Below are 26,023 nucleotides of genomic sequence, written 5' to 3'. Positions count from 1 at the left end.
ATGCGTATTTGTTGCCTAAACCTAACCATGTGCGTTTGTTGCCTAAAGTATACATGTGCATTTGTTGCCTTAAACTAACCACGTGCTGTTGTTGCCTACACCTAACGTGCATTTGTTGCCTAGACCTAACCACGCGTATTTGTTGCCTAAACCTAACCATGCGTATTTGTTGCCTAAACCTAACCGTGTGCGTTTGTTGCCTAAAGCTAACATGTGCATTTGTTGCCTTAAACTAACCACGCGTATTTGTTGCCTAAAGCTAACCACGTGCTGTTGTTTCCTTCACCTAACATGTGCATTTGTTGCCTAGACCTAACCACGCATATTTGTTGCCTAAACCTAACCACGTGGATTTGTTGCCTTAACCTAACCATGTGCGTTTGTTGCCTAATCCTAATCACTTGCATTTGTTGCCTAAACCTAACCATGTGCATTTGTTGCCTTAACCTAACCGCGTGCTTTTGTTGCCTAAACCTAACATGTGCATTTGTTGCCTTATACTAACCATGTGTGTTTGTTGCCTAAACCTAACCACATGTATTTGTTGCCTAAACCTAACATGTGCATTTGTTGCCTTATCCTAACCATGTGCGTTTGTTGCCTAAACCTAACCACATGCGTTTCTTGCCTAAACCTAACATGTGCATTTGTTACCTTATTGTAACCAAGTGCGTTTGTTGCCTAAACCTAACCATGTGATGTTGTTGCCTAAACCTAACCACGCGTATTTGTTGTCTAGACCTAACCATGTGCGTTTGTTGCCTAAAGCTAACATGTGCATTTGTTGCCTAAACCTAACCACGCGTATTTGTTGCCTAAACCTAACCACGTGCGTTTGTTGCCTAAAGCTAATATGTGCATTTGTTGCCTAAACCTAACCATGCGTATTTGTTGCCTAAACCTAACCATGTGCGTTTGTTGCCTAAAGCTAACATGTGCATTTGTTGCCTTAAACTAACCACGCGTATGTGTTGCCTAAACCTAACCACGTGCTGTTGTTGCCTTCACCTAACATGTGCATTTGTTGCCTAGACCTAACCACGCGTATTTGTTGCCTAAACCTAACCACGTGCGTTTGTTGCCTAAAGCTAACATGTGCATTTGTTGCCTTAAACTAACCACGCGCATTTGTTGCCTAAACCTAACCACGCGTATTTGTTGCCTAATCCTAACCACGTGTTTGTTGCTTAAACTTAACTATGTGCGTTTGTTTCCTAAACCTAACCACGTATCTTTGTTGCCTAAATCTAACCACATATGTTTGTTGCCTAAACCTAATCAGCTGTTTTTGTTACACAAGGAAACAAATGTAAATAGGTGGTTTTTTACCAACGTTGTAATTTTATTTTGAAAAAGACTGTATACATCTAACAAGCAAAAATTGTACATTTCCTGTGAAAATGGAAGTGTACTTGGAAGACACCCAGGATGCCTAACACATCATATGTAGACATCAAAAGTCGACTGAACAAGCAGCGATATGTGACGAGTTGGGAGTGAGAATATGTTGGAGGTGATGCCTTGACTGGCTCGGCAGGGCTGCTGGATGTTTGGCTAAAATGCAGAGGCAGTGATGTCATAGCAGTAGATGGATGGTGTTACAGTCCCCCTCCTCTGTTCAGTGACACATATATGGCCTGTTTAACACCTCGGCCAGACCGTCTTGTTCTCTCTGTTGGGGAACATATTGTCCCTCAAAACAACGTTCCTTTGTCTTTCGATGTTTGAACATGATGTTTGCTTTTCTACAATATGATGTGCCTCTGCAATGTACACATCTATATGATCCTCACTGCACTTCAGAGCATAGATAATGATCTGTTGATGTTTCAGCATGTGGTCCCTCTTGTGAAATAAGCTTGGTTTGGCTGTGGTGCCAGGATGAGTCCTGCTAACACACAGGATGTCTTTACTTCTGATGCTATAGTCTACTGAATAGTGTCATTTGACTAGTGTAGTGTAATTAGAGTTATGTAGGCTGCAGCAATCTATCACCTGTAAATATTGTAGACATAAATTTATACCCCTGACATATTATCTTTACAATTAGCTGTATTGAAATACATTTCTTTGTATTTCAACATGTTTTACAATGTGATTTTGTAAAGAAAGAGACACAATGGTGTCTTGCAGAGTTTGAGAGGTTAAATCTAAAAGTCTATATGCATTCTGTTTGAATTATGCTTCCCAATCAGTAGCCAGTCTTTGAATGCATCTCCTGCTGCTATAATGATATGTAAATTAACTGTCGATATAAAGCTTTTTTGTCAATGTACTGGCACACAAGTTTGGCAGATTGTCTGTGCTGGACAGTGACCAGTTATTGATTTCTCAGGAATGTGTGGTTTTCAGTGAAATTGGGGCTTATCACATGCAGTCTGTTATCAGCAGTCTGCTGGGGAACTGGCTCAGTACTGTACCTGACAAGCCTGTAAAGAGAAATGTTTGTGTAGTCCATCCTGACACAAAGATTTGTGCTTTCTCCATCAGCGAGAGCACTCGGTGAGAAAACCCCCCTCGGCACTGAATACATGCCATATGATTTATTGTGCCTGTTAAAATGCAAATGAAGCAATTGGCAGAGGAAAAACAAGTGTTGTCTGCAACACTGAAGTCACCTATAAGTACACAGAGCCGTGGCACGCTCCTGCTATTTTGATCACAGCCATCAGAGAAAATTAAGGATTGAATGCTACAGTGTAGCCAAGGAGAAAGACAGTGAATTTAAATGAAATGTCTAGATTGACCATGGGGCTTCCACTGGAAAACCTACCTGTCATACAGGTGAAGTTAACACAAACATAATATGTTTGAAAGGCGTTGAAAATAATTTAAATTTTTCATGTGGCTATGGCTTTGCAACATGGCTGTCTGCAAGGTTTATCAAGTACATGAGTGCAAATCATTCGCCATTGAAAGCCAGACATCTCCAGGATCCTTAATGATGTCCATTTCCGCTAGGGCTGCACAGTAAATCAAAATATTATCGAAATCACAACGTGGCAAAGTGTAATATCCAAATCTTAGGAGCTGCAACTTATGATATAAAATGTATCAGAAAACATGTATGTAAAATGTGTCACAACATATTGCTATGAATTAAACATTGTGGTGCTGCAGACATGCCTTAGCCTACAAATCATATTCAAGATGTGGTACAGACCTCAGCAAAATCATCATCATCATCATCATCACTGTTTTATGCAAATGTGGCACAAAGGTTGACTTAGACTCAAGAATAAACTGATTAGATTTTGGTAGTCAAGGGTCAGGGTCACTGTGACCTTTTATCCATCTCATTTTCATGAATGTGATATCTCAAGAATGCCTTCAGGGAATTTCCTCAAATTTGGCACAAACTCCTCCGACTTAACCATGAACTGCTTGGAGTTTGTTGGTCGAAGGTCAAAGGTCCAAAACCGAAAGAATTCAGACACTAATTGCAACAAAATTTCACACAGATGTCTAATAGGATAAATTAATGAGGTGATGACATTATATATCCAAAAGCTCAAAGGTCAGCGTCCCTCTGACATCATAATGTTCTGCAAAAACACTTTTCTGGCCATTACTCAATGCTATATCTCAGGAACAGAAGGGGAGACACTTGGTAAGATACTGAATTGGTGACTCTAATCCTGGGTGTCCATCTTAAACTGCACTGATTGTATAGATCTGTGCTGCCACGGGGAAGATGTGTATGATGGACCAGTGTTTTCAGAGACATGGATGTAAACTATAACTGCACCTTGACTGGTGCGTGAAGGCAAACAACTGCAAGCCAGTAATTCTAGTCTGTTTTTTGGGGGGGTATTTTGCATCTTGTGCAGCCCTATTTTGAAGTCTGTATTTTGAAACTGAATATGTGTCAACACATCTGTCCCACTTCAAATGCCCAGAGAAGTGTGGCCATCATTCGCCCTAATTCGTGCCAGTTACTTGTTCAATGGTGCGTTCAGGCAGTGCTTGTCACCTCATAAAGTCTGGAAAGTTTACATGGAAATGATAAATGTATCACATAAACTGGACCGATGAAAAAGTAATTGCTGGATGTAAATACTGGAAGTCTGGACATGTTTGTCACTACAGGCTGCTTCAATCCTGAACAAGTATTACGAGAAAAAACGTGATGAAGTGAAATGTCAGCTCACACTTTAAACTTAAGATGGATCAGTCGAGCGTTAACAGTCAAGCATCGGTGAGAGTGTGTGTTTGTTCAGAGTTCAGGATTTTTAAAAAATACTACAACTTGGAAAATTGAATTCACTGTAAGTCTTTTAGCATGATTACTCTACCATTGGTTGTACAAAAGGGTAACAAGTCACTTGCTACATTGCAGTCTACTCCATGGAGGCAGAAATTGATTTCTCTTTCTCTTCTCTGATGAATTTGTCCTTATGTGATCAATCAGTCGTGTAAAGGGCACCTTTGCACATAAATCCTGATGTTTATGGTTGATGGTTTGGATCAAAGTCTGCTGTAGCTGCAGGGAATATATTGATGTGACAATACATTATCTACATTAAACAACAAAATGGGCACAGCATTTCAAGATACACCACTTTTAGGTTTTTTAACAGTGCTAATGACTTTTTCATTTATTTTTTACTCAGTCTTTACACCACGCTGCAGGCTATGGTGAAGCCATTATAGAATTAGTCCATACTGTAGGTCCAGTGGTACAGAAAGACAATGCATATTTGCAGTGAGTCTGTTTCCTGTTCCTTACCGGCATCTTCAGGGACATGGTTATTATCAGTTTCTATAAATTTACAGAAGGTCTACACACTGCAGTGCACCAGTTCTCCTCAGACAGTTTAGAGAGACTTGTAGCTACTATCTTTACTGCTTTCAGCAGAGCCTCGCTAACCTACGTAAGAGGGACTTTAATCTTAGTGAAAAGCCGTTATGTCTCATTGAGTTCTGAAAAGACTGTCTGAAGGGACATTTTAAAGCTGGCTTCGTACCCAGTTCCACCTTCATGTTCTTTCATGGGACAACATCAAGGTGGCCACTTTGAAAAGCAAACTGCCCAGCACTACTCAAAGGCTCAAAAGGCACCCAGCAGCACGATATGGGTAAGTTGAAAAAGATTCAGCTTTATGCAGATGTCCTCTGACAAACAGGAGCAACAATTTGGTGACAACATCCAGTTCCCTCGTTAAACAGAAAGAGTTGTTTTTCACCCCACTCAGCTATGTAAAAGTACTTCAAACATAAGGACAGTCATGGTCAATGGCTTCCCAATTCTTGATAATATAACTTAAATCAGTTCCTGGAACTTGAATTAGAAAAATGATGCATCAAAGAATGACGCCAGGGAAATAAACTACTTGATTGTGCACCGGCACAGTGGCAAAAAGAAAAAATAACCATTCAGTCAGAGCTGAGCATGCAAGTGACATGCTCAGTGCAGACAAGCCTGCAAGATAAGATTCTGCATGCTAATAGTACTTCTCCTGATGTGATTGTATACAACCAAACGTGTCAGGGTTATTCATTATTTTGGGGTCAATGCACATCCATCATGCACTGTGAGTCAGTAAGAAAGCATTGTGGTGCAAATGTATTTTTTCTGTTTGAAGTATTGTGGTAAGTAGCTCGTGGTTCATCCTTGTGAAGTGAAAATCTTACTGCATGTTTAAATGTTTTTTGGAAGTTCAGTCTCTTGTCATAATGATTTTTCAATGTAGCACGACTAAATCATTGAACAGCAGAACTTGTGCTGATGGAAACAGTGGACAGCACAAGTTAATATATATATATAGTTATACATATATATATATATATATATATATATATATATATATATATATGTATGTATGTTGAGTGACAGACTGATGTCACCCAAACATTGCATGCATTCTGTGTTCTCCTCAAAGAGTCCTCAGCTGATATTGCTCTCTGCCAATATGCACTCGCAGGTTGCATGCTGAGATGAAAACATGGCTACCATTCATTAGTCCAGGTTTGTTCATCAAATGCCAAAACAAATGATGAGAGCAACGAAAGCCGTTGTTGAAATGCAAAGCTGCAAAGCCCGAGCAGCCTCGGGCCTCCAAATCCTGTTTATTCCATCCTGTCTATAAACTGCGTGTGCATTTGTTTATGTGGAATAATCTGAGGGAGAAAATAACCTGCATTTGCACTTTGCCCTCGAAGTGGAATTATAAATGTGATGACAGCTTGCATGTTGTTGAGATAAACTGCTGCTCAGATAACCCTTTTTGACCTTTACATTTCCTAAGAAAGTTTATAGAAAGATTGATTGGTACTAAGAGAAATCCATGAAAGCTGTTCGTTTGGTTGAAGGATGTATAAGAGTGGAGGTGGAGGGCTGGCCTATGAACCACATCTCTTATCTAACCTTCAAAGAAAAAAAATCTATGTTGAGTTTTGTTATTCTGTGATTCATTCTTTGCTAACAGGCTCTAATTATAATTTATGTCTGTTCCAGAGGTGTGCCTCTGACAATCTAGGGTAAGAAAACTGATGCTTGCAAGAGGATGCTTGCTTCATCTTTCCTAATGTGAAGCATATAGAGATAGCGCAGAATGTGAAAACTGATTATGCCTCCTAAAAATTGTATGATTGACCATTGGTTTTTGTTATTTGATCCAAGGCTAAGAAATCTTAAGGTTATGTATAATCTGTGGATTGTGATGCGTAGTATCTCAACCCGTTCTCATTCCAAAGTCATCAGATACCACTGCTTTGTCAGTGATTTTGGCATCAGACACCTAACGCCAAAATCACATTTTGTGGTGGATCGATATGATGCCGTCACTTTGAAATGCTGCCAGTTAAGATGTAATATAAGAAAGCTGGAAAGTCCATATCGGGATAATACTGCCACTTGGTCATTGATTTCCACGTCAGACACAGGCAAAAAAAAGGCATCCTTTCACAGCAGTATGATACGCCATCAGGCCAAGTCAGCTAATAATACCACCTGACATCATCACTTTGAAACGCCACCATACAAAAATGCATTGGGGTGGTGGATGGGTCCAACAGACCTGGGACTTTCATATGGGAGGTCAGTGTTTGCTTCCTCTATGAATGTAGAGCCAAACCATGATGTTTTTTTCTAAACCTAACCACATGCTTTTGCTGACGTTGGTTGCAGCATCCTGAAACTTCAACAGCAGACGCAGAAGGATGCCTCACACGTAATACTGTATGTAGACATGAAAGGCCACTGACAAAGCGGCGATATGTGATGGCTTTGGATGAGGACATTTTGAGTGTTTACACTATATGCTGCTGCGTTAATGTTCGATCACTGAACCTGAGAAACCTTAAAGTTGAGAAATATCGAAGTCTTCCGTCACCTTTTTTGTGGCAGGAAGTCAGAGTTTGCAACCTGTTAGTCCTCTCTACAATGAATCAGGGATTGAACAATTTTCATTTTTTAAAAGACTGGTTAATTATCCCCATTATTGATATCAGAGATATTAATTTTTAAGTCATAACCATCTCAAAACATGTCACGTACTGATTGTGAAAGTGAAATGGAACTCCTGTCACCAACAACATGGCCTTGAAGGGCTATACTGTAATATGATATTTGGTTTGTATATAGTACGCCACTTCTTGTTAAAGAAATGAATATAGAACCCTAGATGTTTTGCAGATCTAGTTTGTCCTCACATACTGATTTAGATTGTGATGTGTGTGTGTTTTTTTTCCTTCTTTAGAAGTTCTGTGATTGTGTGTGAAATTGAACGCCTCAAGTGTGTCGGCCTTGATGATTTTCAAGAGTAAATATCAAGTAGCTATAATGAAAGTGGAGATGAGGCTTTTATTGTGTTTCAGCATATTAGCTTCCTGGTGGCTCTGGTGTGATTCGTCTTTAAATTCCCTCTGAAAGAACGACACACTTGAGGTCTTGACAACTGAAACCTGAAGCGCTGTATTAAAAGCTTGACTGCATTCCTCATCATCTCTCTCCCCTCTCTCTTTCTAACTTTCTCTCCATCCCCTCTCCCTCATGTTAAACCCTCTCCTCTCTCCTAACTCCTCTTCTCCCCCTCTTCCTCCTGCCTGTTTTGCTTGCGTATCCCCTCTCCCTGTCCTTGCTCCTGCAGATGCCATGGACGGGGGCTCAGGCCTGGGCACCGGCGCCATCGTAGGCATCCTCATTGTTGTCTTCTTCCTGCTGTTGGTGGGCGTGGACGTCACCTGCTACTTCCTCAACAAGTGTGGACTCCTCATGTGCATTGCTGTGAACTTCTGTGGAAAGGCCGGGCCGGGTGCTAAGAGCAAGGACATTGAGGAGGGCAAGGCGGCATTCACGTAAGTGGAAATCACCTTTGCCAGGTTATTACACGTTATTCATGATTTATTGTTTTAAGCTGCACTTATCAAGGTTTTTACAAAAAAGTTTTGATAGAATTAAACTGATGGCCCCACAGGGCATGATCACTGACTCTCTGTTCACAATGAGACAGTGTGGTTTCAAAGGCTGTTAGCATTATAGCTCCTTTTAAACTATTAATTCTTGGATGAACAGTATATTAATGACTATCACGCAAGCAATCAACATACAGAAAGTTAAAGGGGAACACCCCCTAAATTAATCATTTCAATATGTTATTTTCATGACCTAGGAAAGTTAAATCAATGTTTGTGAACATGAGCTACTCTCTGTCAAAGCCAGAAACCAGAGAAGTCTATAAGCTGTGATGTCATAGTGCAAGAAAGTTTCTGGTTCCAACCTGGGGTGAGGGTTTCGAACCTGGGGGTAGGGGAGTCCTTCAGTGTGGAGTTTGCATGTTCTCCCTGTGTAAGCGTGGGCTTCCTCCCACAGTCCAAAGACATGCAGGTTAATTGGTGACTCTAAATTGTCCGTAGGTGTGAATGTGAGTGTGAATGGTTGTCTGTCTCTACATGTCAGCCCTGTGATAGTCTGGCAACCTGTCCAGGGTGAACCCCGCCCCTCGCCCAATGTCAGCTGGGATAGTCCATGAATGAATATGTGAATCTTAAAATACAAGGTTATTGTCTACCGGTGATTCCCCGGGGACCTCCATGTTGCCCTGCCGTCTTCACTAGGAAATGGCGGTGCACCAAGCTTCAGAGAGCCGAAGATGAGAACCGGTGGACGGGTGGACAGGTGTCAGATCTGTGCAGAGCACCAGAAAAAAAAACACATCACGGACAGTATGATAATAACATCCAAAACACACGTTAAACTCTCAGCAGAGAGTGGTTGCTCGTGGTCACTCCCTCACATCTATGTCTGAGCATCTAGTGCAGTCAGGCTCCATCTGATTGGCCACATATATCAACATGCAGCATGTGAATGCATGTCACATGTAAATATACTTTTTATCACAGCTCAAGTCGTCTTTTGCCAACTGGAAAAGTGTTAAAATTCACAGATTGAAATGACATATGTGGACTTAGTTATTTCTCTCAGTGGAGCTGCAGGACGGAGTCCGGAACAAATTTCCCTACGGGGACATTTAATTATATCTCATCTAATCTAATCCATTTTATCTTATCCTACTTCTGAAAACAGCATGCCAGCAAACATTAACAGTAAATTATTCAGAACCGTGTTTTACAGATTACCCCTGTGAACTTCTAATCACGTCACAATTCATTTATTGAATGTTTGCCTTTGTTTGATCAAAAATTCTATTCAGTATAATAAACATTCTCCCACTGTACCAGCTGGGAACTTCACAACAACAAATTATATATTTCAACTAAACAGCTCACATGAAACAGATTTATTGAGGGTGAATGATGACATGCACGGAGCTGATATTTGGCACCTGAGATCTAAACATGTCACTCCCAGCAAGCAAGCCCTTTAAAGCTCGGCACAATCAGAGAGCGGAGTGATGATAACAGATAAACCCCCAGGGGAAAGCTACAATCAGAGCCTGCAGGTGGCTGCAGGTGGAGGATGATCAAATGTTAGAATGAGAGAATAAGAAACAGTGTTTGATGGCTTAAAGGACTATATGGATGCTTTTACATGTTTTAGCCTCAGATTTTGTGAAACATTGCTGCTGATCACCCAAATGTTCCTTTCAGAAGACTCTCCTGTTACTGATCCTGAGTGGGGTAGGACTGACGTTTTACAGAGGCAGACTGGGTCACTGTATGTGGGACACATCAAGTTGCCTGCATGGCCTAGTACAGTAGGACATGCCCTTGTGGAATCTGCTGATTTTAACAGCTACTGCACGACAGTTAGTGGAGTAGTCGTAATAAAACTCCTTCCACTGCAAAAAATACGCCCCAAAGCTCCAGTCTGAAACACCTTGTCTACTATGACCGACAACACAACAACGTGAAGCTCCAGGAAATACACCCCACCAAAAGTGAGCCCTCCTCAGCCGTAGACGTCGGCTGTAGCACTACTCCGGCTCGACAGCCAAAACTGGATTTTAATTGTGGACAGCTGCAGCTACAGAGAAGTAATGAAGCTTGAGGGTGGATATGTGGTGGATGAAATGTTGCTCTTTAAGGCAGAGCCTGGGAAAATACCGGTCACAGGCAACTGAAGACCGCCACATAAAAAAAAACAGCTATCTAGCCTTAGCTACTTTTAGCGATGATCACATTGACATTCCCACAGAGGCACACATCTGAATTTTGGGGAGATATGCAATTACCAGTTTTATTCTTTTATTTTTTTTTACTCGGTATATTACTTTTCTGTACAACAGGCCTCCCTCTAATGTCTAAGCCCCTTTCCCACTGCACAAAAACCCACAAACACCCGCTAACATCTGGCTTTTGTATGTACTGGGAAAGGGTACAATTGGCATTTGCACTTGGGTGGAATGATTCTGCAGTAGTCACAGGTATTTATTGGCTCCAGCTCCAATTGGCAATGATGTGCCACCACAAAATTTAGTCCATCTATGCCCAAGTGGCACTCCAACATTGTTACAAATTAGTCTTCACCGAGCTTGAACAAGAGACTGAATGAGTAAGAGTAACCACCCTAACATTTTACCGGCCTCCATGCTGCTTTCTACTGTTTATTAACCTGTTTTCTGGCCTGTCTGTGACGTCAAACATGACACACCAATAAAAAAAAAATCAACTAAAAAAATAAATAGAAAGGCATGCTCATCTGCTGTAGAGCCGTGTACATGGCTCTAGTCTACTGGCAATGGGAAAGGAGTCAAAGCCTATTTATAGCAGGTTTTCCCGTGTTTGTTTGTGTCACCTTCTCACAACAGGAAAGATGAGTCTAAGGAGCCCATTGTTGAGGTGAGAACAGAGGAAGAACACACCCCAAACCAAGAAGGAGGTGGTCCCACTGAGCCCAACGAGACCACGCCTTTGACAGAACCTGAGTGAGTATGGAACAGGACCACTTCCCTTGTCTAGGGGTGTCCCACACTTAAACCTATCTGCATGGTATCTTGAAAGAGAGGTGGATTAGGAATATAATGCTGGTCAGGCTCAAATTTTGAGAAACAGCGCTGTCATAAGGTCAGCTGTTCACACCAGAGGGTAGTGCTGACACGGTGTAATCCCGTGGATTTAATGCCCCTTTTGCACACTGTCTGGGTGGACATGTGTGGAAACCCATGTTGAACTGCTTATACTGTACAGTAAAAGACTATTAGTCACAGATTTATACCAGCTCAACATTCAACAAGCCCCGGGTCTGCAAGTGTAGGTCTGTATGCATGACCACTAAACCATAACAGCAATATGAGCTTCAAAGTTGTTTTTGCATAGCTCTGGAGCTGAATAAAGAAACAAACAGCACCAATGTTGAGCTCTCACAGATAGTCCTTAGTGGGGCTGCACAGCCACTTAACCCCTTCAGACCCATTAGACCAAAACAAACCCTGCTTTTTCCTTTATTATTAAAAGCATATTAGCATCCTAATCCTGAAACTTCCACATTCTTTCTGTTGTTTATTGTTGTATTATTTTTGTTCACCCCTCCACAAATATTTTGTTGCTAACATTTTGACTGTGTAGATTTTACTTTTTCACTGCAGCACAGTAGCACTCACTCTGCCTTGTTTATGCCCTGACCTGCACTCTCCCTCTGCCCCTTTATTTCTCTTGTTGTTCTTTTTCTTTCTGTCCTTCACTTCTCTGGTGGCTCTACGTGTGTCCACTCCTCACTCCTCCCTCTCCTCCCTTGTTTATCCTGCCCCTCCCCACCAAACAGGCCTGCCGCTGCAGACACCACCTCCACAGTGGTAAACTTGCTCCCCTCCACTGCCACTAACTCAGTTGCTGAGAGCTTTAGCACGGCGCAGAGCAGTCCTGCTAGTGAGAGCACCACGCTAACCACCAGCGCCTCCAGCCCAACCAAAGCTGCCCCTGCCAAGTCCCCTCCCAAAAACAGTTCTGCTGCCCAGTCCAGTTTGCTTAATGCTAACACCCAATCTGATGTTGGGCCCCTGGTCGACCTGAGCGACACCCCTAAAGTTCCCAACCCAGCACCCCCTGTCTCAGAGCCAATCAGCCCACCCTCTGCTAGTGCTGACGGGCCAAAGAGCCAGCGTGACCCAGTCAAAGCCCCTGACAGCACCCTGAGTAAGGACTTACAAGTAGACGGCCCGGCCAAGGAGGCACCCAATGCCCTGTGCACAGACTCGTCCACACCAGCCCAAAATGAGTATGAACACTTCCATACCCCCATTCCTCACCTCACGTCATTTCTGCTCTGGTGGCATCCCAATAGCCCACAAGTGTGCCATTTTTAAAGGAAAATCCCACTCAATACAGACACAGTGGTTGAGGTGACAGATGGCGAGGATCCCAGATCCTAGTTTTACACCTGTCAGGAACAGTCGGCAACTTTTAGGTTGGAAAGCATATTTTCAGGATATTAGGTTGTGTCTAAGTACAGCAGGTCTCACAACAGGTTGGCAGAGGCTAGAAATAGGCATCATGGCAGGGTGTACAATTTCTCCATTAGCATTTACTATTGCGATGGAATTAATCATCAGGGCTTCTAAATGGGTGGTAGGTGGGGAGAGACGGCAGAACGGGTTGCATCTTTCACCAGTTAGGGCTTACGTGGATGACATGACACTGGTGACCACAACAATGCCATGTACAAAGAGGCTACTAGAAAAGGTAAATAAGAACCTAAAGTGGGCCAGCATGAAGATCAAGCCTAGTAAGTCTAGAAGCATCTCAATACATAGAGGGAAGTTAAGTGATATGAAGTTTGTCATAGATGATGAGGAAATCCCAACAATTAGGGAAAAGTCAGTAAAGAGCTTAGGTAGATGGTACAATGTGGAGTTGAATGATGAGGAACAGGTGGTGAAATTTAGAAAAGATGTGGCTGAAGGACTGGATAGAATAGATAAATCAGGACTTCCAGGAAAGTTGAGGTTGTGGTGTTTGCAATGTGGGCTATATCCTAGGTTAATGTGGCCATTGTCAATTTATGAAATTCCAATATCTGTTGTGGAGAGAATTGAAAGGTCGGTTAGCTCCTATATTAGGAAGTGGTTGGGGGCTCCTAGGTGCCTAAGTAGTGTTGCGTTGTATGGAAAAGGAATACTTCAGCTGCCAGTATCTAGTTTAACAGAGGAATTTAAATGTACCAAGGTCAGGACAGAGCTCTTGTTATCTGGGAGTAAGGACGTGGTAGTTAGGAGTGTGGTTCCAAATCCAACCAAGGGGAGGAAGTGGAACCCAAGATCGGCAGTTCAGGAGGCAGAGGCAGCTCTTAGGCATGTAGAGATTGTAGGTAATGTTCAGTTTGGCCGGGGAGGCCTGGGGCTTGGCTCAGGCAAACCAGTATGGAATAAAGCAGGTCTCAAAGATAAAAGAAAGCTGGTTGTGGAACAGATACATAGACAGGAGGAGACATTAAGGGGTGCAAAGGTAGTGGCCCAGGCTAAGCAGGGACAGTGGTTAAATTGGTAAAGTGTAGAGAAGAGGAAGCTTAGTTGGAGGGACCTGTGGAGTATGGAGGAGAATCATATTAGATTCCTGGTAGGGGCTACATACGATGTGTTACCAACCCCCCAGAACCTAAAACTTGGGTAAATGGGGACCCATCATGCCCATTGTGTTCAGGTACCACAACCTTAAAGCATATTTTGTCAGGCTGTAAAGTTAGCTTGTCACAAGGCTGGTATACATGGCGACATAACCAGGTGTTGAAAAGTTTAGCTGCAGGCATCAAAGGGGAACGAAGACGGGTAAATTCAGAAGGTGTTAAGAATAGGAGTTTAGCAATTCAGTTTGTCTGTGAGGGGGAGAAATACAGAAGGGATAAGTTAGTCAGGAGGCAAGGGTGTGGCCGCGTAGAAGGTGCTTGTGATTGGGAAATGCAAGTAGATTTAGGGGGAAAGCTTGTTGTTCCCCAGGAAATAGTTTGTACCAGGCAGAGGCCTGACATAGTGTTGTGGTCAGTGAGTCAACGGATAGTTTATTTCATTGAGCTGACAGTGGAGAGATCCACCAATCAGTCCTCTCAGGAGAAAATCCATGAAGAGGAAGGGTATTTAAGTGTGGGAGTGGCCTATTTGAATCCCTTTTGTTTGAGACCATGCTGCAAGGTGAGTGTGTTTGCTGATCCTGTGAGTTTATCTATCTCCTTTAACTTTAGCTTATATCAGAGTTAAGCTATGAAGCGTGTGAAATAGAGTATGGTGAATGTGCTAGGAAAGGTAGTATCGGCACTGTCTCTACCTGGAGCTCGCATGAACGGAGCCTGGGTTTCTTGAAGGTGGCAGTGCTGTTTGGGCTGAGAAAGCCATGCATAAGTAAGGTAAAGGAGGTTGTTGGGTTGGTGCGGGGAGCAGTGAGACCTGACATTAGGGGAGTGTCTCTGGGACGCCAGAGATCACTGTCTAGCCTCCTGAAGGTGTCGTGGGACCAACTAGACGAAACACTGGTGAAAGGAGGTTCGCACCTGATGACCCCAAAGACATGTTAGGTATCACTGCTCACTGGTCTGTATTTAAGCCTTGCCATAATAGCTTATTCTAGGGCTTAGGAGGTTATTCACTGAATGCTGATCCTTTCTCTAGAGCACAAACTTCTTGTATTTATGTGAAAAAATTTACTTAAGAATTCACAAGCTTTTCATTGTTTTGTGACAGTACTTGGTCATAAATAAGACAAAAGCCCCTTTCACACTGCCGGTTCAAGGTAGGAATATTGCACGGTTATGCCACCTCACAGTTATGTATGTAAGGTTTGAAGGCAGAATGAGGGACAGAGTGGTCTCACCTTTAATGGGAGGTAGTAACAGCGTTGAAACAGTGTCTGTATTAACAGGACATGGGTGGCATGGGTGTGATGTTTTGACGACATATTGTTCATGCAACCCACCATGGGCAATGTAAAAAGCAGCTGATAGCAGTTAGCGGCTAACTCGAAGAAAAACAGCTGCTGAAAATGTTCATATGAAATTTGGGAACTCGTTACCCTCCCAGCACAGGACGAGATCAGCCGGCATGTAACAGAGATCAGCAGTCATGTTATGCCATTGTTATTGTTTATAATGTGCTGCCGATTCATATGTTAGGCTATATGTCAAATGAGATGCCAATGCTGTTGTGTTAAGTGGGATTTATATTTGTGCATAAGCTCTATATCATCACAGAGCCTAGGCCGTAATTACGGTGTTGATTCGACACAGAAGTATAAATCCCACATTAAACGTCAATGCCGTCACGCCTCTTTCGGTTCCCCAATGCTGCCATGTTATTTAAAATTGCAAACTGAAGCAGAATGGTGCCGCCATCCTTTGGTTCTGTGTAAAACTGCAAAGGGGGCATAAAGAAGGGACCTAGTAGTGGCCCTATAATGCAGTCCCTGTATAAAAAGGGCCAAAGTTTGATTAAGGTGCAGTCAAAAAGTTTTGGAAATGGTTAAGGACAAATTGTGCAGCTGAATGACAGAAACAGTAGAATTGACTGGCCTTGCATTCATTTTACACAAAACTGAAAAGCTTACCTGCACACAAAAACAGGTGGCTGAGAGCCTCAAACAATGGTTGATGTTAGGGGGAGAAAAAAAAAAAAGCAAAATGTGTCAATCTCTGAGACTTTAATCAGTGCTTCTAAGCACCGCTGCCTTTCAGTAGATTTTGACGATGTTGCCGATGAAAATATTTTGGCTGTGGGCTTGTACCAGTTTTTAGTTGTATATATTGTAAAAGAAGATCCAGAGGCAAAGATACTGACGTCTCAACCAACAACAGCCTCATTAAACCTGAAAGAAATGCAGCCAGAAATCCTGTTGCATTTTGAAAAGGAAGCATAGTTATGATTTTAGACATGCCTCAGTTTTCAAGGCTGGCTAAGCAAAATTGGGTACACCAAACAAAGTTGTTTGCAACTCAGGCTGAATGGTGGTATTTTTCTTTTAAGAATGCCAGATCTTGGCCATGCAGGTAAATGGCACAGGAATACAATACATTGGGATGCCACCAGTGCGTGCCTGTCTCCATTCACCCACCACCTCCACCTTCCACCTCTTTGTTTGCTCACTCAATGGAGTCAACCTTTCTTCTGCCATGCAGCTTCTTTGTATTTCACCCAAATGATCTCTGTGATGACTCAGCTGCTACATGTGGCTGAAAGATGCATTTCCTTAACACACCTTGTTCACACTCCATGTCTTTCAGCAATGCTTGAATGAGTCCTAGCACCAGCAGTTCATAAATATAAGCAAGAACTCTAATATAGAGAACATTCAAAGCATAAAGGCTGTTATTTTGGTAGTTGCAGTGATCATTCACTGCAGAAAGATCTAATATAGAGAACATTCAGAGCATAAAGGCTGTTATTTTGGTAGTTGCAGTGATCATTCACTGCAGAAAGATCTAATATAGAGAACATTCAAAGCATAAAGGCTGTTATTTTGGTAGCTGCAGTGATCATTTACTGCAGAAAGATTATAGTCACCTAAATTAATCATTAAGATCAGGGAACACTCTGACATTGCTAAAAGAAAAGAAGTCAAACAGGGCAAGAAACAAGAGCAGTCAGATCAACAAACCCCATGGTTAGCCAAACAACAAAAAATGAAGGCCAATTTTGAAAATTCACCCAAACTGCAATCATCCAACAGTATTTACGGACCATTTTCCTGCTTGCTTCCTGCCACTCACGCAGTCTCCCTGTGCAATGAGGGATAATGTCCAACAACATGTGTGCCATCACTTTGGTTTTGAAAATTTTAAAAGACATTTACACAGAGGAACAATGCATCTAATATTCTGTTTATATAGCATTTTTTTCCATGCAGTGGTCAAAGCTGTAGCCTAGCCGAAGAAAAAAACACATTGAAGTTTATCTAATTTTGGTGGCGCGACAAAAGCAGTGAAGAATCATAATGCTGTTTTATTTGTGGATAGAGCCTCTAAATATCTGTTGTATATGAGCAAAAAGAAGAGATATGTCGACTTCTTTGTTACAGATGACCTCAGCCTATGGCGATGGCTCAGGTAATTCAGTACCTAAGACGCAGACTAAGTAATCTGGGAAGCATTAATAAACTCATACTATTATCTCATACAGTAATCTTGTAATGTCTTTAAACATTAACTTGGCATGGATTGATCAAGCTTTAATTCTGACAGGGAAATTTCCAAAGAAACAAAACACACAACTTTTTATCACACAGAAGTGTGGCTCATTTATGCTCCCTTTACGTTCAAAAATAGATACGTTAGTTTCAAACATTGTAAACGTCCTTGCCCTCACACTTCCATACTTCAAAGAACTAGTGGCGTCGAAGGCCCCCTGTTGCGTTGCCGGACATCGCCGTGTCTCGACCAAAAAGTTGCACAAAAACACGTTGCAAAGACTACATCCAACGGCCAACCAGTGCATACGTTCTGCACCTGCGTGAGGAAATAACTCTCCACACCAGCAGACTATGGTAGTCTGTATTTATTATTCAAAGAGGGAAACCGGAGGACTGCTCACTGATGGTCTGAAATTGACTGCCAGCTGACTGTTGGCTTGGTCTGTCAGGGCCTTTAAACCGAAGCAGTGCTGTAGCTGGCGATGGTCTGTGCCGCCATTATATACATCCCAACATGTGGATGGAGAATTCTTTTCACTATTTTCACTATTTTCAATATATATCATTATTATTACTGATTCACTCCGTTCCACCATTATTTAAATATCTTCATCTAAATATCTCCCTTGACCTGCATTACACCGCCTCCATGATCTCCAGTGGCACTGCTCCATTTCGTCCATATACGTAACTCTCAGAAAATATGTACAAATATGGACAAAATGAACGCAGAGTACAGACAGAGGGCTCTGTCCATCTCCGGATCTAACATTGAGCATAAATGAGTCCTTAAGAGTGCAAAACTCAATAGAAACGCAAGGATATAACTACCTATGTGGTCGCAAATATCTTTACCTCCACAGAAAGGGGGTTCAGATAATCTGGTTAAACTGTTGGCTCGTGTACTTTTCCCTATCAGACTTTGTTGTTGTGATGCTGCAGTGTTCCCAGATTGCTTAGATGAGCACAGTGTTATCATAATGAATAGGAATTATGGTAAAAACCATTTAAAAAAAGCCTTAAGTTCTTTAAATCACATACCCAAGCATGTAGTGTGAGGAATGTTACATTGTGCAGTTTGTTCTGACGGCTCACTTAAAACAGGCATGTGTCTATTATCTGCCATGTTACATAAGTGAATGCCACAGAATGTAATCTATATATGATTCTTGTTAACATGTTGACAACAAATATTGGTCCGTAAAAGATACCATTAACAGAGCTTTAGTTTCTTAGCTGGAGTACAGACACTGGACAAGGAAAGATACTGTAAGCTTCAAGTCCCACTGCACAACCAAAATGAGAAATTCTTGTTCACTCTATGAATGACTGGAGAGATGTCTTTTTGTGGAGAACTTGACAGTAGAATACCATCCCTCTCTGTCATGCAGCAGTGAATTAACTTGTTCAAGTAAATTAAATACTTGTCACAAAATGACCTCCAAGCAGCACCACCATTGTTCTGTGTCCTCTTCATTTTGAGGGCCAATTAAATTGCCAATCTCAGAATCTCTCTGAGACACCTCTGTTTTCTGTTTTAATTCCTGTCGAATCAAAGCCCTCATTTCAGCAGTGCTATATAGGGTTATTATTTGGAGTTTTGCCCCTAGGAGTTTGTAGATGTTCCTGATTCCTGACAGCCTGTGAGGATGACAAGATAGCTATGGCTGAGGATGAATTACAGAGGCTTACTGACAATCACTCCTCTTTCTCTCCCTCCTTCATCTTATACTTTGCTACTCAGATGGCCAGAGGAAGATGTCAGTGATGAAGTATGGGGAGTTGAGAGCTAGTTGGAAGCAGGGCTCTTGTCAGCTCAACATCACCTTGATAGAACTAAACTTGTCATGGGAGGGATTTTTCTTCATAACTCTTTGACAGGACTGAAGCACAGCTCTCCCACTGATCTATGTGGTGATCCTTCTTCTGCATCCCAACACTGAAATGCCTTGTCAGGCTTCTTGTGGGTTCTTGAGTGACGCACTCCTCCTCAGGACCCATTTTTCTCTCTTGAGTAGGAAAACATCTTTGCAGACCATTTCCACACACTATAGACCCTTAAACATCACAAACTTACACTGAACAAAAATATAAATATATTGCTCCCAGTTTCACAACTTTAAATTAAAGATCTAAGTTTACTTTATCTATGCACACAAAGGACTTATTTGGTAGGACTTCTGGCAGGAAATGGATGCCGAACACGGTGATCCGGAGCATCCCAAGCATGATAAATGAGTGATATATCTGGGGAGTATGCAGTCCATGCAAGAACTGGTATGTTTTCAGCTTCCAGAAATTTTGCACAGATCCTTGCAACATGGGGACGTGCATTATCATACTGCAACATAATGTCATTGCAGCGATATGGCACGATAAGTTTAAGGATCTCATGCCTCTCTGTGCATTCAAACTGCCATCAGAAAAATGCACTTGTGTTTGTTGTCTGTAGCTTTTGCCAGCTCACACCATAACCCCACCGCCACCATGGGCCACTCTTTTCACAATGTTGGCATTAGCAAACTGCTTGCTCACACAACACCATATATGCTGCCTGTCATTTGCCCAGTACAGTGTAAACTGGGATTCTTCTGTGTATAGAGCACATATCCGAAGTGCCAAATGCCATCGAAGTTGAGCAGTTGCCCCATCAAGTCAGTTACAAAGTCGAAATGTAGTCAGGTCAAGACCCTCCTGGGGATGACGAGCATGCAATTGAGCATCCCTGAGATGGTTTCTGACGGTTTGTGCGGAAATTCTTTGATTGTACAAACCTCCAAGTGGCTGGTCTCAGACGATCTTGCAGGTGAAGACACAAGATGTGGAGGTCCATGGTTGTTGTGGTTGCATGGGGTCTGCAGTTGTGAGGACGGTTGGATGTACTGCCGAATTACAGAAATGACATTGGAGACTCCTTATGGTAGTGAAATAAAAGTTCAATTCACGCTCAACAGCTCTGGTGGACATTCCTGCAGTCAGCATGGCACTGGCATACTCCCTCAAAACTTGAGACATGTGTCATTGTGTTGTGTGATCAAACTGCACATTATAGAGTGCCTTTTAATTAGCATTTTGATATGCTACAACTATCAGGTGGATAGATTATCTGCGTTACGCGCGGTCTCATTCCAACTCATCAGATGTCACCAATTTGTCAGTGCCATTCATGTCTGCATATTACGTGCTAGGTAACCCCTGTGATTGATGTTAATGTACAGTTTTTGCTTGTTAGATGCATACAGTCTCTCAAAACAACGAAAGCACCTGGTCATGTTTAGGCAGTTAAAGCATGTGGTTAGGTTTAGAAAAAAACATCATGGTTTGTCTCAACATTCACACGGAAAGCGAACACCAAGCCCCCGGGTGAAAGTCCGAGGTTTGTTGGACCCATCCACCGCCACTCCTGTCCGCCCTATAGGGACTTTCCAGCTTTTTATATTACATCATTACCAGCAGTGTTTTAAACTGATGCCGTATCATACCGCTGCAGTAGGTGCTGTCCGGTTGCGTTATTAACTGACGAAGCCGTCCTCGTATCATACTGCCGTGAAAGGTGGCATCCAGCTGACCAGCAGTGTATCATACCACCACGAAAGGCTCCGGCTGCATTACAAACTGATGCTGTCCGGCGATGTATCTTTCTGCTGTGAATGGTGAATTTTTGCGTTGATGTCTGATGCCGAGATCACTGACCAAGTGGTGTTTTTTCATGAGATTGGAATGAGAAAGGGCTGGATTATCAGAGGAGAAGTGCTCACTAACATGGATTCAAACAAATTTGTGACGAAAATTTAAGAGAAATCTTTTGTGTGCATAGAAACAGTCTCTTTAATTTAAACTGGTGAATAATGGGATCAAAAACAAAGTGTTACTGTTTATTTTTTGTTCGGTGTAAATGCCTTTCATGATGTTTCATCACACCACTTTTAAAACAATGTTTCAAAGGCAGCTTTCAATCAGTTAGTTTAGCTTTGAATTGCTCTTGGTTATGTAAGAGCATTTTTAAGTGTTTCAACAGAACAATAGCCTGGATTGCTCTGAAAGGGTACAAGTGCTATAAGTACATTAGTTAGAAGTATAATTTACCTCAGTGAAAGTGATGTAGTGCCCATTGATTTTAGAGTGACATAGTTATAGATAGTGCGGCATGAAAGAGTTTTACAGTTTAAAGGTCAGACACTGCAGCAAGTTGGTTCTAAAGAGAGGGTTGAAGATGGATTCTCTCAGGCTCTGAATAATGTGCAGTGTTATCACTCGTTGACTAAAACAGCCCATTTTGCATTGACCTTGTTGTCTTTGTAAACCTAATCTCATAGTTGAACTGATTCAGACTGAATTAAGAGCAACATTCTCCGCAACCTGTGACAAATCACAGTGGTGTCAGTCCATGTGGGCAGATTGGAGTGTGCTGCAAGGCCACAAGGTCTGTACAAAAAGTATCATCCAAATATAAAATTATTTCAGCCTATCTGTCCTAGAAATTTTGAGGTTAGATCAATGATGACAAGAGTATTTATTTAGCATAGTAGTTGGAAAAACATGTCAGTCAATAGTCTGCTTTGGTTATCAATGTTATCAAGATGACTGAACACTTTAGCTGGATTTTAAGTAGTGATGTGCTGTCAGGACTATTGTCTGTGTTGCACAACTTTATAGATAGTGAAGGTGACCACTGTTTCTGGATTTTGGTCAGTTAACAACACAATAAAAAAATCATAGTGGCTCCTATTTAGGTTTTTACTTGCTTTTTTAGCAACAAAGGCAGATGTTTTGGCTATGATGAAATACCCTGAATAAGATTTGTTTGTGAGTTCAATCACACAAAGTTACAAAGTATTTCTTAAGACAGGGTTTAATCTAAAAACAACTACATGAACAATAAAGAAACTACAAATTTGGGACTTTAGATAATACTGTGGTAAGATATAAAAAATTAGACACCATTGGTTAGTCAGTCTATCAGTGTCAGGTCAGAGGTTGCCAATCACCAACACATTGGTCCATGACATGTGTCCCTGACAGCCGAATGTAATTAGTGGATGTTTGTGGTCCTCAGAGGATGACCCGCTGAGATTTTCAGGTCCAATTTGCTACCAGTACAAAAGAGAAATGCAAATTGGCAGAATGGCTTTAAATCTGCTTGGTGCATTCATGTTCTCCAGAGGATGAACCCTTTCCATTTTGGACACTCTGTGACCTTCCTTCTAGCACCACTATCAGGCAAAAGCTTCAACCTTGCATACAAGGTGTCTGTTAATCTCTGTCAGGCAGATTGCTATGAGACTTGTTGACAACATTCATATTCACAAGGGGATGACTGCAACCCATCCTCATTCCCAGGTCAACAAATAACGATGCTTCTTCACACCCCTTGGTTTCTAATAACACACATGGCATTCTTTAGCAACTCAATTTGACAAACAGCTGAGACACATTGTAACAAGAGGTTAATGTTATAGAATGGTTGTGGTTAGGTTTAGGCAAAAAAGAGAAAAAGGTCATATTTTGGGTTAAAGTAAGTATGTCACTGGTCTAACTGCACTTGGCAGCATCAGGGGGAAACACAGCAGGACAACAACGTAAGTTAAGGGGCCGGAAATCCAAGTGGGGCGGGCAGGAGGGGTGGTGGATGGGTCCAACAATCACAAACTTTCACCCGGGAAGCCTGTGTTTGCCTTTAGTGTGACTGTAAAGCCAAAACCTGTTCTTTTTTTCTAAACCCAACCACGTGCTTTGGTGTTGAAGGAAAAAAACATCAATTAGCGGTGTTGTACCAACGTAGTGTATTTATTTTGAACGAGACTGTATGCAAACAGAAGTGTATTTTAAAAAAGAAACAATGCATGTCACTGGCAGAAGTTGACGCGGCATCCCAGAATGTCAACAACCAACTCACCCAGGGAACCTTGCACGTCATATGTTGATGTAGGAAGTCCATGACCCAGCCTTGATATGTGACGAGGTCGGAGTAAGAATTTGTTGGCACGTCTTGAACTGTAGCTCTGGCCCTCACACATGCATACTTCTAAAACTGTGGGTCCACCAATGGCAAAATTGTAGTGTTGTGGGGTGCAGTGCAAATTGTAGCATTAATGAGATGCTAACGGCGCTCCTGGCTTGTTTGCATGGACAAAAACACTTGATTTAAAGTGACATTGCTGGCCTCAGTTTTCAAAGATTGTATTGAGTATAAAGATATTCATGTTAATGGTTTTTTAGGTTTATGTCTGTCAGGGTTGGATGTATTTATGGATGCTGTATATGGTGCAAGTCCTGGCCCTGGCTTTGTAAGGCCCACAGAGAGCTATATGTACTAGACGTGTCAGCAGGAAAGAGAAGTGTATTGATTGCAATTGCTATTTGAGAGCTGACACACAGGGGAGAAGAGATGACTGCTTTCGACATGACAGTGAAGCACCACTATTTCAAAATGGAAGCCATGGCAGCACATCACTACACATATATTCCAACAAGGGTGTATTTGCTAACACCATAAAATATTCGATTTAAGTGAAGTATGGCTTTAAAGTGTCTTTCCATTGTGTCTTGGTTCAGTCCAGACGGCGTGTAATCCTCTTGTGTATTGTAGTTTGTGTTGTAGGTTATGCCTCAGTCTTTCATTCCTTCATGCATTGTGCCTACTGTACCGGCCCTGTCTCATTCCACATCAGCATTCATTGTTCCTTGAAAATAGCTGTGACATCCATGTACTCTTATTTGATGTCTGGCTAGGATAGTGAGCTTGATCCCATTATGTGTGAAATGCATTCAGTTCCAGAAGGGAAAACAAATTCCCTCAAAGCATCTTGCATGCCCCCCCCCCCCCCCCCCTTTTTCCCTTCTTTCTTTGAAAAATGACACAAAAGGCAGCTCAGAGCAGACAGTTTAGCTGTGTGAGAGAGACTTAGTGATTCACCGTTAACAGAATCTCCTCTCTTTTTGTCTCTTTCTGGTTCTCTCCTGTTCCTGTGTTTGTCCCCGTAGCGGTAAGACTGTGAAGGATGATAACACTAAAGGCGAGACGGAGGTGAAGAACGCCACAGCCGAGGTGAAGACAGTTCCCAACGAGGCTCCCCAGACGAACGGCAACGAAAGTAAAGCGTAATCTCCTCACCCAAGAGTAGCGGGAAGAAGAAGGTGGTCGGGTGGTTGGGTTAGGAAGGGTGGTCGGGTGTGGGGTTAACATGGGGTGGGGGGGGTCACAGTCACTGAAACCTCAAAGCAATGTCACACACCACCCCATTGCATCAGAAAAAAACCACAACAAAAAAACAACAGAAAAGCTTAAAAAAAGAATTCATGGGTCTCTTTCTACAGTGTCTTCTGACCAGGAAAATGTAAAGACCTCATGCACATGCCTTAGTTCCTCTTACGACAGTTTCTATTTGTTCATCTGTCACAGAAAAAAGGAAAGTTAATACTTATAGCTCACCCTCAACTATTAAATATGGAAAAGAATCTATACTATTTTCCTGTAGATAACCATGGTTGGACTGTAGCTTTATTTCACAGATTACTGCCCTCATGATGTACACACATGTAAGACTGGTACATTACCAATACTACTATTCTTTATGCAGTATGGTCATCATCGTGGTAATGGATTATGGGTCTTTCTTTCTTTGTCGATATTTTGTTGTGTTTAAATAATGTGCAGACGTTACTGCCTATTTAGCTTTTTTAATGTGTTATTTCCAGGGCTAGAGATTAGAACATTAGCATGCCTGTTTTTGCAAAGTTACTGTATTTCTGTACATGTTGCTGTCATTTGGTTACTCTTTAGATGTTTTTTTTTTTTTTTCTTAAATGTTGTCTCCATATGGTTCTGGTCCAGAAATCATTTACACTAAGCTATGGGAAACAGAAGAAGACACCGGAGAAAGATTTATCATGCTTTTAAAGTCAAGGTTCAGAGCTTTCAACCGTGTCTCCCTAAAAATACTGTTTATGTATATTGGCAAATGGTTTCGGGTAATACATTATGAAAGGAACCTCACTGCCAAGTGAACCTTGTGTTGCTTTTAAAAATGTTGATAGAAACTGGAATCTAGATGACATTAGGCTTCTTTCAAAATGTATTTGCAGTTGCAAATTTGCTGTATAAGAGCATCATTTTTAGGAGACAGGGTTGGGTTGGGTTAAGGGTAAGGGAATAGTCATGTTACTGCTGTGTTCCTTTTCAGGGGCCACGTCCCTCAAAGTCCAATTTGCTAGACAGACTACACTGTAACAGGGGTTCTGGGTCTGGTGCACATCTTGACAGCAGCTTTAGTCCAGCCCATGGTGCTGATGGGCTAATCATTAATCCCCCCCCCCCCCCCCCCCCCCCGTGGTGTTCATTGGATTGATTCCTTTTCAATCAAGACGCCTCTGTTTCATGTCACAGTGCCAGATTAATTAGGCAGCTTGGTGGAGTGGGCAGATTCAAAGGTGTGGACCCTGGCTACTATCTTGCCTAAGTTTTCTCCCTGGGTCCTTGGAGTCTTTAGTATCCTCACATCTACCAATTACTTTTTCA

The 26,023-nt window shown here is 42.0% G+C and overlaps 1 protein-coding gene across 10 annotated transcripts in view; it reads left to right on the top strand.

Annotated features, from left to right (window-relative positions):
- ncam1a (neural cell adhesion molecule 1a) overlaps positions 1 to 24,807 on the top strand; it is a 412,400-nt gene extending 387,593 nt beyond the window's left edge. For 3 of the 10 annotated variants that reach the window (XM_078172292.1, XM_078172291.1, XM_033644631.2), the window contains 4 exons: positions 8,091 to 8,298; positions 11,211 to 11,327; positions 12,164 to 12,616; positions 24,490 to 24,695. In XM_078172292.1, coding sequence (XP_078028418.1) covers positions 8,091 to 8,298; positions 11,211 to 11,327; positions 12,164 to 12,616; positions 24,490 to 24,610 — 899 coding nt within the window. In that variant the 3' untranslated portion in view covers positions 24,611 to 24,695. Of the gene's footprint in view, positions 1 to 8,090; positions 8,299 to 11,210; positions 11,328 to 12,163; positions 12,617 to 24,489 lie in introns of all 10 variants that reach the window. The other 7 variants (XM_078172300.1, XM_078172294.1, XM_078172293.1 and 4 more) reach the window with 4 other exon arrangements.
- The last annotated feature ends 1,216 nt before the right edge of the window (positions 24,808 to 26,023 follow it).

Source organism: Epinephelus lanceolatus, chromosome 11, assembly GCF_041903045.1.
Source record: "Epinephelus lanceolatus isolate andai-2023 chromosome 11, ASM4190304v1, whole genome shotgun sequence".
In the NCBI taxonomy this organism is placed as follows: Eukaryota; Metazoa; Chordata; class Actinopteri; order Perciformes; family Serranidae; genus Epinephelus; species Epinephelus lanceolatus.
This window is presented reverse-complemented; position numbering and strand designations above follow the sequence as displayed.